At 52.7% G+C, this 17551-nt stretch overlaps 1 protein-coding gene across 1 annotated transcript in view; it reads right to left on the bottom strand.

Annotated features, from left to right (window-relative positions):
• PRDM13 (PR/SET domain 13) overlaps window positions 1-16927 on the bottom strand; it is a 45259-nt gene extending 28332 nt beyond the window's left edge. Inside the window, exon 1 of the mRNA XM_076053207.1 lies at window positions 16772-16927. Within this exon, the coding sequence (XP_075909322.1) occupies window positions 16772-16927 (156 nt within the window). The remainder of the gene's footprint in view (window positions 1-16771) is intronic.
• Window positions 16928-17551: the final 624 nt, after the last annotated feature.

Raw genomic sequence — 17551 nt, forward strand, 5'->3', positions numbered from 1 at the left:
ACACGTACACACCTGTACACAAACACCTGTACACACACACCTGTACACACACACACCTGTACAAACTCACACCTGTACACACTCGCACCTGTACACACTTACACCTGTACACGCACACACCTGTACACACACACACCTGTACACACACACTCACATGTACACACACACACTCACACCTGTACACACACACACTCACACCTGTACACACACACACTCACCTGCACAGACACACACACCTGTACACACACACACACACCTGTACACACACACACCTTTACACACACACCTCTATACACACTCACACCTGTACACACACCTGTACACACACACTCATACCTGTACACACACACTCACACCTGTAATCACGCACACACTCACACACTCCCACACCTGTAATCATGCACACACTCACACCTATTATAATGATTCACAAAGACAAAGATCCCCCGTATAGACGTAACAGACTGTTGGGGCAAGTGCTGTTAGCGAGTGGGACCTATGAAAGCCGGTAAGGCGGAACAAGGTCGTGGTATGGCGAGCATCACGCCCGGCCGCCTTTGTCTCCCCAGTGGCGATGTTTACTACAAACCGCACCAGGTACTCATTTGAGGCTGAGTCGACCGAAGAGAGGCCCAGGACCGGTTCAGATAATCGCCACTGACGGTGTTGGTGGCCGTGAGCCGGATTCGCAGCGCGGCGCGCTAACCGCTACACCCCCACACACACACACACACACTCCCACACACACACTCCCACACACACACCCCCCCCCCCCCCACACACACACACTCCCACACACACTCCCACACACACACACTCCCACACACACACACCCCCACACACACACAGACCCCTACACACACACACACCCCCACACACACACAGACCCCTACACACACACACACTCCCACACACACACACACACCCCTACACACACACACACCCCCACACACACACACTCCCACACACACTCCCACACACACTCCCACACACACCCCCCCAAACACACAGACCCCTACACACACACACACACCCCCACACACACACAGACCCCTACACACACACACTCCCACACACACACAGACCCCTACACACACACTCCCACACACACACACCCCCACACACACACACCCCCACACACACACAGACCCCTACACACACACACTCCCACACACACACACACACCCCTACACACACACACCCCCACACACACACACACACCCCTACACACACACTCACACTCCCACACACACACACTCCCACACACACACACCCTCACACACACACCTACACCCACCCCACACACACACACTCCCACACTCCCACACATACCTGTAATTACATAATTACACACACACGCGCAGTAATACGTGAATTAGAGTAATCACGGGGTTTTAATGAGGCCACTCACCCAGGCAGAAGCCTCGTTATTTGCATATACACAACAATCCCGCTCGCACGCGCACACAGATAAAGGTCCCCCGTGTAGCCTCGACAAGTTGATCGGGCAAGTGCTGTTAGCGAGCGCCTATCAATGCCGGCATTGATCGCGAGGGGTTTTAGTGGCCAGCGACCACGCCCGGCCGCCTTTGTCTCCCTGGTGGTCGATCTTTACTGCACACCTCACCAGGTACTCAATTTAAGGCCGAGTCGACCTACGGAAGGCCCAGGACCGGTTCAGATAATCGTCATCGGTGATGGTGGCCGTGAGCGGTAATCGATCTCGGGTGGCCGGGTTCGTAGGCGCTCCCCCCCCCCCCCCCGTATACACATTCACACAATGTGGGGCTATTGTTTGTATGGATGTGTGTGTGTGTAATTACGTGTAACACAAAACGTAATTGTGTGTTGTGGGGAGCGGTGGTGTAGTGGTTAGCGCTACGCTGCTCTACAAACCCGGCGACCCAAGCCTGGCCACCCAAGTTCGACTCCCGCTCACGGGCAACAGCAGCAACGACTATCTGAACCGGTCGTGGGCCTCCCCTAGGTCGACTCAGCCTCAAATTGAACACCTGGTGGCGGTGTGTAAACATCGCCACTGGGGAGACAAAGGCGGCCGGGCGTGGTGTGGACCACCCACCCCCTCGTGTGCCGTACCGGCCTTCATAGGTGCTCGCGAACAGCACTTGCCCCAACAATCTGTTGAGGTTATATGGGGGATCTTTGTGTGTGTGTGGTGAGTGTGCGGTGTGGATGTTCGCATGCACACACACGGGGAGCGGTGGCGTAGTGGTTAGCGCACTGCACGTTCGATTCCCGTTCACACGGCCAAGATCAGTGGCGAAATATTTTAAATCTGTTCCGGCTCCCGCCTCGGTCTACCCAACCTTGCACGAGTGGCTGGGTGTTTGTGTGTGTATGTGTGTATGTGTGTTTATGTGTGTTTGCGTGTTTGTGTGTTTGTTTGTTTATGTGTGTTTGTGTTTTGTGTGTGTTTATTTGTGTTTGTGTATGTGTGTTTGTGTGTGTGTGTTTGTGTGTTTATGTGTGTTATGTGTTTGTGTGTGTATTTGTGTTTGTGTATGTGTTTGTGTTTGTTTATGTGTTTATGTTTGTTTGTGTATTTGTGTGTGTTTGTGTGTGTTTGTGTGTTTATGTGTGTTTGTGTGTGTTTGTGTGTTTATGTGTGTTTATGTGTGTTTGTGTGTGTGTTTATGTGTGTATATGTTTATGTGTGTCTGTGTGTGTGTTTATGTGTGTATATGTTTGTGTGTGTTTGTTTATGTGTGTTTATGTGTTTTGTGTGTGTTTGTTTGTGTTTGTGTATTGTGTTTAGGTGTGTTTAGGTGTTTGTGTGTACGTGTGTTTCTGTGTGTTTGTTTATGTGTGTTTGTGTGTGTGTTTGTGTGTTTGTGTGCGTGTGTGATTATGCGTGTTTATGTGTGTGTTTATGTGTGTGTTTATGTGTTTGTGTGTATGTGTGTTTCTGTGTGTTTGTTTATGCGTGTTTGTGTGTGTGTTTATGTGTGTTTGTGTGTTTGTGTGTGTTTGTGCGTGTTTATGTGTGTGTTTATGTGTTTGTGTGTATGTGTGTTTCTGTGTGTTTGTTTATGCGTGTTTGTGTGTGTTTATGTGTGTTTGTGTGTTTGTGTGTGTTTATGTGTGTTTGTGTGTAAAATAACAGAACCCTTGGAGACAAAGGCGGCTGGCCGCTGCCCGACAGCTCAAACAGCTCTTTGAGGCTACACGGAGGATATTTGTCTTCATGCCGGGTCGCCGCGATATGGCGATACTACGACATCGCACGATATCAGGCCCACGATAAACGCATCTTCAAATCGTGATTACCGTAACCAGTCATCATATTGAAAACAATTTGAAGACTTCCTTACATTTAAACATTTCCGGAATAATGAAAGTCCGATTGTTATAAACGTAATTGTGGGCGAGATGACCACGTGTTGTGTGAGAGAGCGATTCTCCCACTCGCTCACCCACTCACACCCACGCTCACCCGGTGAGTGAGAGAGCGATTCTCACACTCGCTCACTCACTCACATCCACGCTCACCCGGTGAGTGAGAGAGCGATTCCCACACTCGCTCACTCACTCACACCCACGCTCACCCGGTGAGTGAGAGAGCGATTCTCACACTCGCTCACCCACTCACACCCACGGTCACCCGGTGAGTGAGAGAGCGATTCTCACACTCGCTCACCCACTCACACCCACGCTCACCCGGTGAGTGAGCGATTCTCACACTCACTCACCCACTCACACCCACGCTCACCCGGTGAGTGAGAGAGCGATTCTCACACTCGCTCACCCACTCACATCCACGCTCACCCGGTGAGTTTGAGAGTCTCAGGTGAGTTTGAGATGACACACGATCACCACAGGCGATGCCATCTGTTTGGCCGCGTCGGGTGGTGGAGGGACTTACGATTAAACAATTCGCTATGGGATGTGTTGAAGACAAGTAATTAATCGGTGATGAATGCTGCAAAGTGTTTGCTGCGATACAGAAAGCACGATCATAGCCAGAGTAACCACACCATCATCATCATTAATACGAGACACAGTTACGTGGAGATCGCATTACACTGTTTACGTGTGTGTGTGTGTGATATTGTTTACATACATGTTAACAATAAACGTAAGTTATATTGTATTGGTTAGAACAATATACAATGTTAGTACAAACACAAACACACGAACGCACAGATACACACACACACAGAGATGGACACTAACACAGAATAAATATCCCCCGTGTAGCCTGAACAGACTGTTGGGGCAAATAGCGAGAAGCCGTGCACCTGTGGGTGACCAACACCACGCCCGGCCGCCTTTGCCTCCCCAGCGGTGATGTCTACACACCGCACCAGGCGAGGTCGGCAGGATAATCGGTTCAAATTTTCGCCACTATTATCCATCGCACGCACACAAACGCATACAAATATATAGCACACACAATACGCAAACACACAAACACACACACACGCACGCAGACAATTACACAACTGACAAAGAGCCCCCCGTAACTTTTCAATAACATTTCTAATGATCACCGTTACGTTGCTTATTTTATAGCATTATTGTAGTGATTTGTAAAAAAAAAAGGTTTAGTTTAGCCATATTTGTATGTTGCAGTTTAGAGTTATACTTAGAATTTTCATCTAGATTGTATCGTGATTGCTATAGTGATCTAACATCGCACGTGGATTTTTTGCGCGTTTTTTTTGTACGCAGCATATAAACATACGGTGCTTTTCCTGGAAGATTTAATTGTTTTGTTTTTTATAGAGGATGTTTAAATTTGCGTGCAGCAAATTTTATAAGGTATCTTGTAATTGCATTGTTTGTCGCGATTGTACCCGAATCAAGAGCCGAACGGCTCACAGGATAAAAGCAAATGAATGAAACTGCACTGAAACTTGCTCTTAGCAAGTAGCGTCCATGAACACATGCACACAGACAGCCACGGGCACGCGAATTGCATGAAGACAAACACACAAAATGTGCAAATAAATACACACATATACATAAAACCCAGGGTCTACAAATACTGTGCAAACGAATACGCAAAGATGCATATGCGCAAATGCAAATGCACACAAATGCACGTACATCAAAATATACGAACACTCGTACACACAAATACACGTTAATAATTTTTGTTTAAATCTTACACAAAATACAAAGGACAAAGATCCCCCGTGTAGCCTGTAACAGACATGTGGGGCAAGTGCTGTTAGCGAGCACCTATGAAGGCCGGCACGGCACACGAGGGGGTGGGTGGCCAGGGCTACGCCCGGCCGCCTTTGTCTCCCCAGTGGCGATGTCTACACACCGCACCAGGTACCCATTTGAGGCTGAGTCGACCTAGGGGAGGCCCAGGACCGGTTCAGATAATCGTCACCAGTGTTGGCCGTGAGCGGGAATCGAACTCGGGTAGCCGGGTTCGTAGCGCAGAGCAGCGCTAACCACTACACCACCGCTCCCCACGTAATCTCACTCACACAAAGACACAAACATACATGTAAAAAGAAGCAAAGATCCCCCTATAGCCTTACAGACTATTGGGGCAAGTGCTTTTAGGGAGCACATATATACAATATATACATATATACAATATATACATATATACAATATATACATATATAGCCACTATCACGCACAGTTAATATCTACAAAGGCAAAGATCCACCGTGTGTATAGTCTTAACAGACTGTTGGGGCAAGTGCTGTTAGCGAGCACCTATGAAGGCCGGCACGGCACACGAGGGGGTGGGTGGCCAGCACCACGCCCGACCGCCTTTGTCTCCCCAGTGGCGATGTTTAAACATCGCACCAGGTACTCATTTGAGGCTGAGTCCATCTAGGGGAGGCCCAGAACAGGTTCAGATAATCGTCACCGGTGTTGGCCGTGAGTCTGAATGGAACGCGGGTGGCCGGATCCGTAGCGCAGCGTAGCGCTCACCGCTCCACTACACAACCACACATACACACACACAGACACACACAGACACACACAGACACACACAGAGACACACACACAGAAACACAGACACACACACAGACACACACAGAGACACACACAGAGACACACAGACACACACAGACACACACACACACAGACACACACAGAGACACACACACACACAGACACACACAGAGACACACACAGAGACACACACAGAGACACAGACACACACACAGAGACACAGACACACACACAGACACAAACACACACAGACACACAACCACACATACACACACACAGAGACACACACAGACACACACAGAGACACAGACACACACACGCAGACACACACGCAGACACACACACAGACACACACACGGACACAACCACACATACACACACAGAGACACACACACAGACACACAGAGACACACCGGGTAGTTCTACGTACAAACGTACTATTAGAGTTGTTAAACGACCACCTGTAAACCGGTAACCGGTTTTACAAATTAGATCACCGGTTCCGAGCATCAGCCGAATGTTTAAGTCACGAATGAATGAATGAAGACATCGACTGGCCGACTGCGCGCGGACCCAAAAACCACCACGGCGGACAAACCGCACGGCGGCATCAGTCTCGGCGTGGTCACGCGTTGCACTCGCGTCTCGGCGGGCAGCTCACTCAGTTCGCACGCTGCCTTGCAAGCGGTGGCTCGCACGACTGCTGGTGGGAGTGGGGACGGGCGGGGACCTCCACTCCGCGGTGTTTTCAGGCGACTCCGGTAGAAGCGGTGCCACCCACAGCCAGCACCACCACCAGCAGCACCACCACCACCGCCAGCACCACCACCAGCACCACCACCACCCACCACCGCCAGCACCACCACCAGCACCACAACCAGCAGCACCACCGCCACCCACCACCGCCAGCACCACCGCCACCCACCACCGCCAGCACCACCACCAGCACCACCGCCACCCACCACCGCCAGCACCACCGCCACCCACCACCGCCAGCACCACCGCCAGCACCACCACCAGCACCACCACCACCAGGACCACCACCACCAGCACCACCCACCACCAGCACCACCGCCAGCACCACCACCAGCACCACCACCACCAGGACCACCGCCACCCACCAACACCACCGCCACCCACCGCCAGCACCACCACCAGCACCACCACCACCAGCACCACCACCACCAGGACCACCGCCACCCACCACCAGCACCACCAGCACCACCACCACCCACCACCAGCACCACCACCAGCACCCTGGGGAAGCGGTGGTGTCGGCCGCTCCGCCCGTGCGAGCGAGCGAGTTCATTGCTTGGGACAGCTCTACCTCTCTGTGTGTGCGTGCGGCGAACCGGTTTTTGTTGCATTCGGTTACCGGTATTGTAAACAAATATTTTAACCACTCCAATATCCATGCGAAGACAAAGATCGCTCGGCCGATCTCGTCTCCCCAAGTGGCGATGTCTGCACACCGCACCGGGTATGCATTTGAGGCTGAGTCGACCTAGGGGAGGCCCTGGACCGGTTCAGATAATCGTTGGCCGTGAGCGGGAATCGAACTCGGGTCGCCAGGTTCGTAGCACCATTGCTCCCCACCACACACAACTACAAAGACAAAGACCCCCCGTATAGCCTTAACAGACTGTTGGGGTAAGTGCTGTTAGCGGGTGGAACCTAGGAAAGCCGTCACGGCACAAAGAGGGAGTGGTATGGCGAGAACCACGCCCGACCGCCTTTGTCTCCCCAGTGGCGATGTTTACACACCGCACCAGGTACTCATTTGAGGCTGGGTCGACCTAGGGGAGGCCCCGGAACGGTTCAGATGATCGTCACTGGGTGTTTGCCGTGAGCGAGAATCGAACCCGGGTCGCCAGGTTCGTAGCGCGTGCTAACCGCTACACTACCCATGTACACACACAGACACACACAGACACACTACACTATATATATACACACATACTGCATACATACACACACACACTACTATATGCACACACAGACACACACAGCCACACACACTACACTATATATACACACACATACTACTATATACACACACACACAGACACACACAGCCACACACACTACACTATATACACACTCACACACTGCGTACACACATACTACTATATATACACACGCAGACACACACAGCCACACACACTACACTATATATACACACACACACACTGCGTACACACATACTACTATATATACACACACAGACACATACACTACACTATATATACACACACACACATGCTGCGTACACACATACTACTATATATACACACACAGACACACACACTACACTATATATACACACACACACTGCGTACACACATACTACTATATATACACACATAGCCACACACACTACACTATATATACACACACACACATGCTGCGTACACACATACTACTATATATACACACACAGACACACAGCCACACACACTACACTATATATACACACACACATACTGCGTACACACACACTACTATATATACACACACAGCCACACACACTTCACTATATATACACACACACATACTGCGTACACACACACTACTATATATACACACACAGCCACACACACTACACTATATATACACACACATACTGCGTACACACATACTACTATATATACACACACAGCCACACACACTACACTATATATACACACACACATACTGCGTACACACACTACTATATACTTATACTGCGTAAACATTACACATCCCATGGGTGAACACGGATGTGCCGACTGGGAGTCCGTGGCATCGGCGTCGTCTCACGCACGCACGCACGCGTGAGACCCACGCACGCACGCACGCGTGAGACCCACGCACGCACGCACGCGTGAGACCCACGCACGCACGCACGCGTGAGACCCACGCACGCACGCACGCGTGAGACCCACGCACGCACGCACGCGTGAGACCCACGCACGCACGCACGCGTGAGACCCACGCACGCACGCACGCGTGAGACCCACGCACGCACGCACGCGTGAGACCCACGCACGCACGCACGCGTGAGACCCACGCACGCACGCACGCGTGAGACCCACGCACGCACGCACGCGTGAGACCCACGCACGCACGCGTGAGACCCACGCACGCACGCACGCGTGAGACCCACGCACGCACGCACGCGTGAGACCCACGCACGCACGCACGCGTGAGACCCACGCACGCACGCACGCGTGAGACCCACGCACGCACGCACGCGTGAGACCCACGCACGCACGCACGCGTGAGACCCACGCACGCACGCACGCACGCGTGAGACCCACGCACGCACGCACGCACGCGTGAGACCCACGCACGCACGCACGCGTGAGACCCACGCACGCACGCACGCGTGAGACCCACGCACGCACGCACGCGTGAGACCCACGCACGCACGCACGCGTGAGACCCACGCACGCACGCACGCGTGAGACCCACGCACGCACGCACGCGTGAGACCCACGCACGCACGCACGCGTGAGACCCACGCACGCACGCACGCACGCGTGAGACCCACGCACGCACGCACGCACGCGTGAGACCCACGCACGCACGCACGCACGCGTGAGACCCACGCACGCACGCACGCACGCGTGAGACCCACGCACGCACGCACGCACGCGTGAGACCCACGCACGCACGCACGCACGCGTGAGACCCACGCACGCACGCACGCACGCGTGAGACCCACGCACGCACGCACGCGTGAGACCCACGCACGCACGCACGCACGCGTGAGACCCACGCACGCACGCACGCGTGAGACCCACGCACGCACGCACGCGTGAGACCCACGCACGCACGCACGCGTGAGACCCACGCACGCACGCACGCGTGAGACCCACGCACGCACGCACGCGTGAGACCCACGCACGCACGCACGCGTGAGACCCACGCACGCACGCACGCACGCGTGAGACCCACGCACGCACGCACGCGTGAGACCCACGCACGCACGCACGCGTGAGACCCACGCACGCACACGCTGCAACGCGTCGTAGGCAAGGGGGGGGGGAGCGCCAGGAAGCTCCTTCCCTGCAGGAGTGGCGCGCACGAACAGTGCAGCAGGGGCTGCGCCTTTGCCTCCCGTTGCCCAAGTGAGCGCGCGCACGCGTGCAGAACTTGAACGGGTTTTTATTGAAACCGGTTCGTAACCACCACCACCACCCACGCACCACCACCCACGCACCACCACCCACGCACCACCACCCACGCACCACCACCCACGCACCACCACCCACGCACCACCACCACCCACGCACCACCCACGCACCACCACCACCCACACACCACCACCCTGGGTCGCGTGCGCTCCAAACGCCCGCGCTGTGTACGCGGCAAACCGCGGACCGCTTCTTTGTGATTCACACTCACACCTCCACACTCACATTAACATATGCACACTCACATTAACATATACACACTCACATTAACATATACACTCTCACCTACACACTCAGATTAACATATACACACTCACCTACAGTCACATTAACATATACACACTCACATTAACATAGACACACTCACCTACACACTCACATTAACATATACACACTCACATTAACATATACACACTCACATTAACATATACACACTCACCTAATACTCACATTAACATATACACACTCACCTACACACTCACATTAACATATACACACTCACCTCCACACTCACATCAACATATACACACTCACCTACACACTCATTAACATATACACACTCACCTACACACTCACATTAACATATACACACCCACCTACACACACACATTTACATACACACACTCGCATTAACATACACACACCTCCACACTCACATTTACATATACACACTCACCTACACACACACATTTACATATACACACTCACCTACACACACACAGTTACATATACACATACTCACCTACACACACACATTTACATACACACACCTCCACACTCACATTTACATATACACATTCACATTTACATATACACATATACATAGATATACACAAATGCACGATACATACATGTATATTTACGCATACTGTATATACTGAACATAATCGCGCGTACACACACATATACACACGTACATATATACACATATACACACATAGATATATACAGATAATTACACAAACACAATAGCCCACATACAAAGGCAAAGATCCCCCGTGTAGCCCTAACAGACTGTTGGGGCAAGTGCTGTTAGCGAGAACCTATGAAGGCCGGCACGGTACACGAGGGGGTGGGTGGATAACACCACGCCCGGCCGCCTTTGTCTCCCCAGTAGCGATGTTCACACCGCACCAGGTACTCATTTGAGGCTGAGTCGACCTAAGGGAGTCCCAGGACCGGTTCAAATCATCGTCACCGGTGTTGGCCGTGAGCGGGAATCGAACTCGGGTCGCCGGGTTCGTAGCGCAGCGTAGCGCTAACCACTGCACCACCGCTCCCCACAAATACAATAATACATATACACAAACACGCACTCACACATATATATAGAGAGACGTACATATATATACACACGGCGACAATCACACACACATACACACAAAGACAATATCACTCACAAAGACAATATCATACACACAAAGACAATATCACACACATACACACACAGACAATATCATACACACAAAGACAATATCACACACATACACACACAGACAATATCATACACACAAAGACAATATCACACACAAAGACAGTATCACACAGATACACACAGACAATAGCACACTCACAAAGACAATGTCACATACACACAAAGACAATATCACACACATACACACACGCGCATACACGCACACACGCGCACACACATACACACACACGCGCACACACATACACACACACGCATACACACACACGCGCACACACGCGCACACACATACACACATACACACACATACATACACACACACACACACGCATACACACACACGCACAATCACTCGCTTACACGCGCAGAATTTTCTCATCCATAACATAGCGGGGATTTTTTGGGGGTTAGATCGCCTAAATATATAAATGTTGTGTCGTTAAACCCGCCACCACCCGACACATAAAATCGGCAAGGTTCGTCACGTAAACGGAACGTGCCAATTCCTGACTAAAGCAGCACACCCCTTGTGTGTTGGAGAGTGTCAGGCCACAACATCCACACCGCTTGTGTGTTGGAGAGTCAAGCCACAACATTCACACCGCTTGTGTGTTGGAGAGTCAGGCCACAACATTCACACCGCCTGTGTGTTGGAGAGCCAGGCCACAACATTCACACCGCTTGTGTGTTGGAGAGTTAGGCCGCAACATTCACACCGCTTGTGTGTTGGAGAGTCTGGCCGCAACATTCACACCGCTTGTGTGTTGGAGAGTGTTAGGCCACAACATTCACACCGCTTGTGTGTTGGAGAGTCTGGCCGCAACATTCACACCGCTTGTGTGTTGGAGAGTCAAGCCACAACATCCACACCGCTTGTGTGTTGGAGAGTCAGGCCGCAACATTCACACCGCTTGTGTGTTGGAGAGTCAGGCCACAACATCCACACCGCTCGCGTGTTGGAGAGTCCAGCCGCAACATCCACACGGCTTGCGTGGCTGGACTCGTAACGAATTTGCACGTTCTGTTTACGTGACAACCCTTCCTGATTGTCTGTGTCGGATGGTGGCGGGTTTAACGACACAACATTTATATGTACGCGATCTCACACCCACCCCCCCCCCCCCCCCCATATGATATTGATGGCGAAGGTCCGCCACGTATTCAACAGAATTCGCTCGCACCGCAAGGGAACGGCGTCCCTCTACGATCTGTTCATCGAGTACCACGACTCGCCGGACCTGAGGGCCCCCCCCAACCCCCTCCAGCTTCGTCGGCCCCCCCAGGAGTGCGGAGTCGAGCATACTTCACTGCGCTGGTCAGGGCGGGTTGGCTGTAGCTGCTCAAGCCCAGACGGCGGCTCCGCCTGTTGGCCGTGCACGGGAGTCGAACTGAACCCCGAGCCTAGGGCGCGTCTTATAATCCGGTGTGCGAGCGAGCGAGCGAATGGAGATCTGTAGAGCTTAATTTGATGCCGGGAACAAGTTTGGGACGCGTCTTGCTTTGCGCAACGCGTTTTCCTTTGCGTAACGCGCCTTACATTTTCAGGAGCATGCGGCTTTCATCATCATCACCACCACCATCACCACCACCACCATCATCACCACCATCACCACCATCATCATCATCACCACCATCATCACCACCATCACCACCACCATCATCATCACCACCATCATCATCATCACCACCATCACCACCATCACCACCATCATCACCACCATCACCACCATCATCATCATCACCACCATCATCATCATCACCACCATCATCATCATCATCACCACCATCACCACCACCACCATCATCATCACCACCATCATCATCATCACCACCATCACCACCACCATCATCATCATCACCACCACCACCATCACCACCACCATCATCATCATCACCACCACCATCACCACCACCATCATCATCATCACCACCACCACCACCATCATCATCACCACCATCATCATCATCATCATCACCATCATCATCACCATCATCATCACCATCATCACCACCATCACCACCATCATCATCATCACCATCATCATCATCACCACCATCATCATCATCACCATCATCACCACCATCACCACCATCACCACCATCACCACCATCATCATCATCATCACCACCATCATCATCATCACCACCATCACCATCACCACCATCATCACCACGCACTGGGGCGGTGTTGAGCCAGCGATGTTCTTGAAGGGCGAGGGGGTGACGCGCGGAGTGAAGGGGCAGCGAAGACCCTGGGACATCACGAACCCACGACGCCACGTCTGGGTGAAGTCGCTCCGACTTAATTGCCAAGTCAACACGTCTCCCGTCTTCGATGAACACGAGGAAGTCGCCTCGCGTTGAGTGTGACGATGAAGCCGGTTACAAGCACACACACACTCATAGACTGCACGCACTCAGACGCATAAACTACACACACACTCATAAGACTCACACACTCAGACGCATAAACTACACACACACTCATAGACTGCACACACTCAGACGCATAAACTACACACACACAGACTACACACACTCATAAGCTACACACACACAATTTTTTATTTAAAGCTTTCGTGACTGCAGGGATTCATATTCTTGGTTCTTTCGGTAAAGTCACGTAGAAGGCAAACAATAAAATAATACAAATATAAAGCAATAAAATTATCACGACGTTTCGACTGCAACACAAGCAGTCATCATCAGGTGTGTTTTCACATCATGATCAGGTGTTTTCACACCTGATGATGATTGCTTGTGTTGCAGTTGAAACGTCGTAATAATTTTATTGTTTTATATTTTTATTATTGTATTGTTTCCCTTCTACGTGACTTTACCGAAAGAACCAAGAATATACACACACACTCATAAACTACACACTCTCATAAACTACACACACTCAGACTACACACACACACTCATAGACGACACACACCCATAGACTACAAACACTCATAAACTACACACACTCATAAACTACACACACTCAGACTACACACACTCATAGACGACACACACTGATAAACTACACACACTCAGACTGCACACTCACTCATAGACGGCACACACCCATAGACTACAAACACTCATAAACTACACACACTCAGACTACACACACACGTAGACTACACACACACACTCATAAACTACACACACTCAGACTACACACACACACTCATAGACTACAAAAACTCATAAACTACACACACTCATAGACTTCACGCACGGACTAGACACACTCATACACTACACACACTGATAAACTACACACACTCAGACTACACACACACTGATAAACTACACACACTGATATACTACACACAGACTACACACACTCATAAACTACACACACACTTGTAGACTACACACACACATAGACTACTCACACTCAGACTACACACACTCACACTCGTAGATTACACGCACATACTCTCATATACTACACACATACACAGATCCCCCGTACAGCCTTAACAGACTGTTGGGCACCTATGAAGGCCGGCACGGCACACGAGGGGGTGGGTGGCCAGCACCACGCCCGGTCGCCTTTGTCTCCCCAGTGGCGATGTGTACACACCGCACCAGGTACTCATTTGAGGCTTAGTCGACCTAGGGGAGGCCCAGAACCGGTTCAAATCATCGTCACCAGTGTTGGCCGTGAGCGGGAATCGAACCCGGGTATTGGCAATGTGCGCTAACCACTGCGCCATGCACGCGCACACAGACACGAACACACAGACACGAACACACAGACACGAACACACACACGCACGAACACACAGACACGAACACACACAGACACGAACACACAGGCACGAACACACACAGGCACGAACACACAGGCACGAACACACAGGCACGAACACACACAGGCACGAACACACAGACACGAACACACACAGACACGAACACACACAGGCACGAACACACAAAGACACGAACACACACACACGAACACACACAGGCACGAACACACAGACACGAACACACACACGCACGAACACACAAAGACACGAACACACACACACGAACACACACAGGCACGAACACACACAGGCACGAACGCACACAGACACGAACACACACAGGCACGAACACACAGACACGAACACACACAGGCACGAACACACAGACACGAACACACACAGACACGAACACACACAGGCACGAACACACAGACACGAACACACACAGGCACGAACACACACAGGCACGAACACACAGACACGAACACACACATGCACGAACACACACAGGCACGAACACACACAGGCACGAACACACACAGGCACGAACACACACAGGCACGAACACACACAGACACGAACACACACAGGCACGAACACACACAGGCACGAACACACACAGGCACGAACACACACAGGCACGAACACACAGACACGAACACACACAGGCACGAACACACAGACACGAACACACACAGACACGAACACACACAGACACGAACACACACAGGCACGAACACACAGACACGAACACACACAGGCACGAACACACACAGGCACGAACACACAGACACGAACACACACATGCACGAACACACAGACACGAACACACACAGGCACGAACACACACAAGCACGAACGCACACAGGCACGAATGCACACAGGGACGAACGCACACAGACACGAACGCACACACACACGAACACACACACACACGAATACACACAGACACGAACACACACACAGACACGAACACACAGACACGAACACACACACACGAACACACACAGACACGAACACACACAGGCACGAACACACACACACACGAACACACACAGGCACGAACACACACACACACGAACACACACAGGCACGAACACACACACACACGAACACACACGGGCACGAACACACTACTCCAGATCATCCACCCCTTCTTCGTCCACCACCACCACGACCACCACCTCCTGTACCACCATCACCACCTCCACCACCACCACCACCACCTCGACCACCAACTCTTCTACCACCACCACCACCTCCTGTACCACCACCTCCTCTACCACCACCACCTCTACCACCACCACCTCTACCACCACCACCACCACCTCTACCACCACCACCACCACCACCACCTCTACCACCACCACCTCCTCCTCCTCCGCGCGCGTCTCCCTGCGCGTGTCGCCAGCGCCCCGGCGCGCCCCCCCCCTCACCCCCCCTCACCCCCCCTCACCCCCCCTCACCTTCTTCCTGGTGGACGCGAGGTCGCCCCGCGAGTCGCCCCGCGAGTCGCCCATGCCGAGGCCGAGCGAGAAGGCGGCGGGGAGCGGCCCCAGGCGCAGCCCCGCGGGTAGCGGCGCAGCGGCGATCACCGCGGGGCCCTCGGCTCGCCGGGACATGGCCCGGACACGGGCAGCATGCGGCGGCGGCGGCACCACGGCTCGCTCTGGCACCCCGAGCACCACCCACTCACTGGGTCACTCACACACCACGGCTCGCTCTGGCACCCCGAGACACCCACTCACTCACTGGGTCACTCACACACCACGGCTCGCTCTGGCACCCCGAGACACTCACTCACTCACTGGGTCACTCACACACCACGGCTCGCTCTGGCACCCCGAGACACCCACTCACTCACTGGGTCACTCACACACCACGGCTCGCTCTGGCACCCCGAGACACCCACTCACTCACTGGGTCACTCACTGGGTCACTCACCCACCACGGCTCGCTCTGGCACCCCGAGACACTCACTCACTGAATCACTCGCACACCACGGCTCGCTCTGGCACCCCGAGACACTCACTCACTCACTGGGTCACTCGCACACCACGGCTCGCTCTGGCACCCCGAGCACCACCCACTCACTCACTGGGTCACTCACTGGGTCACTCACACACCACGGCTCGCTCTGGCACCCCGAGACACTCACTCACTGGGTCACTCGCACACCACGGCTCGCTCTGGCACCCCGAGCACCACCCACTCGCTCACTGAATCACTCGCACACCCCGGCTCGC

Source organism: Petromyzon marinus, chromosome 60 (genome assembly GCF_048934315.1).
Source record: "Petromyzon marinus isolate PM22_M1 ecotype Great Lakes invasive population chromosome 60, UKy_Petmar_22M1.pri1.0, whole genome shotgun sequence".
Classification (NCBI taxonomy): domain Eukaryota; kingdom Metazoa; phylum Chordata; class Hyperoartia; order Petromyzontiformes; family Petromyzontidae; genus Petromyzon; species Petromyzon marinus.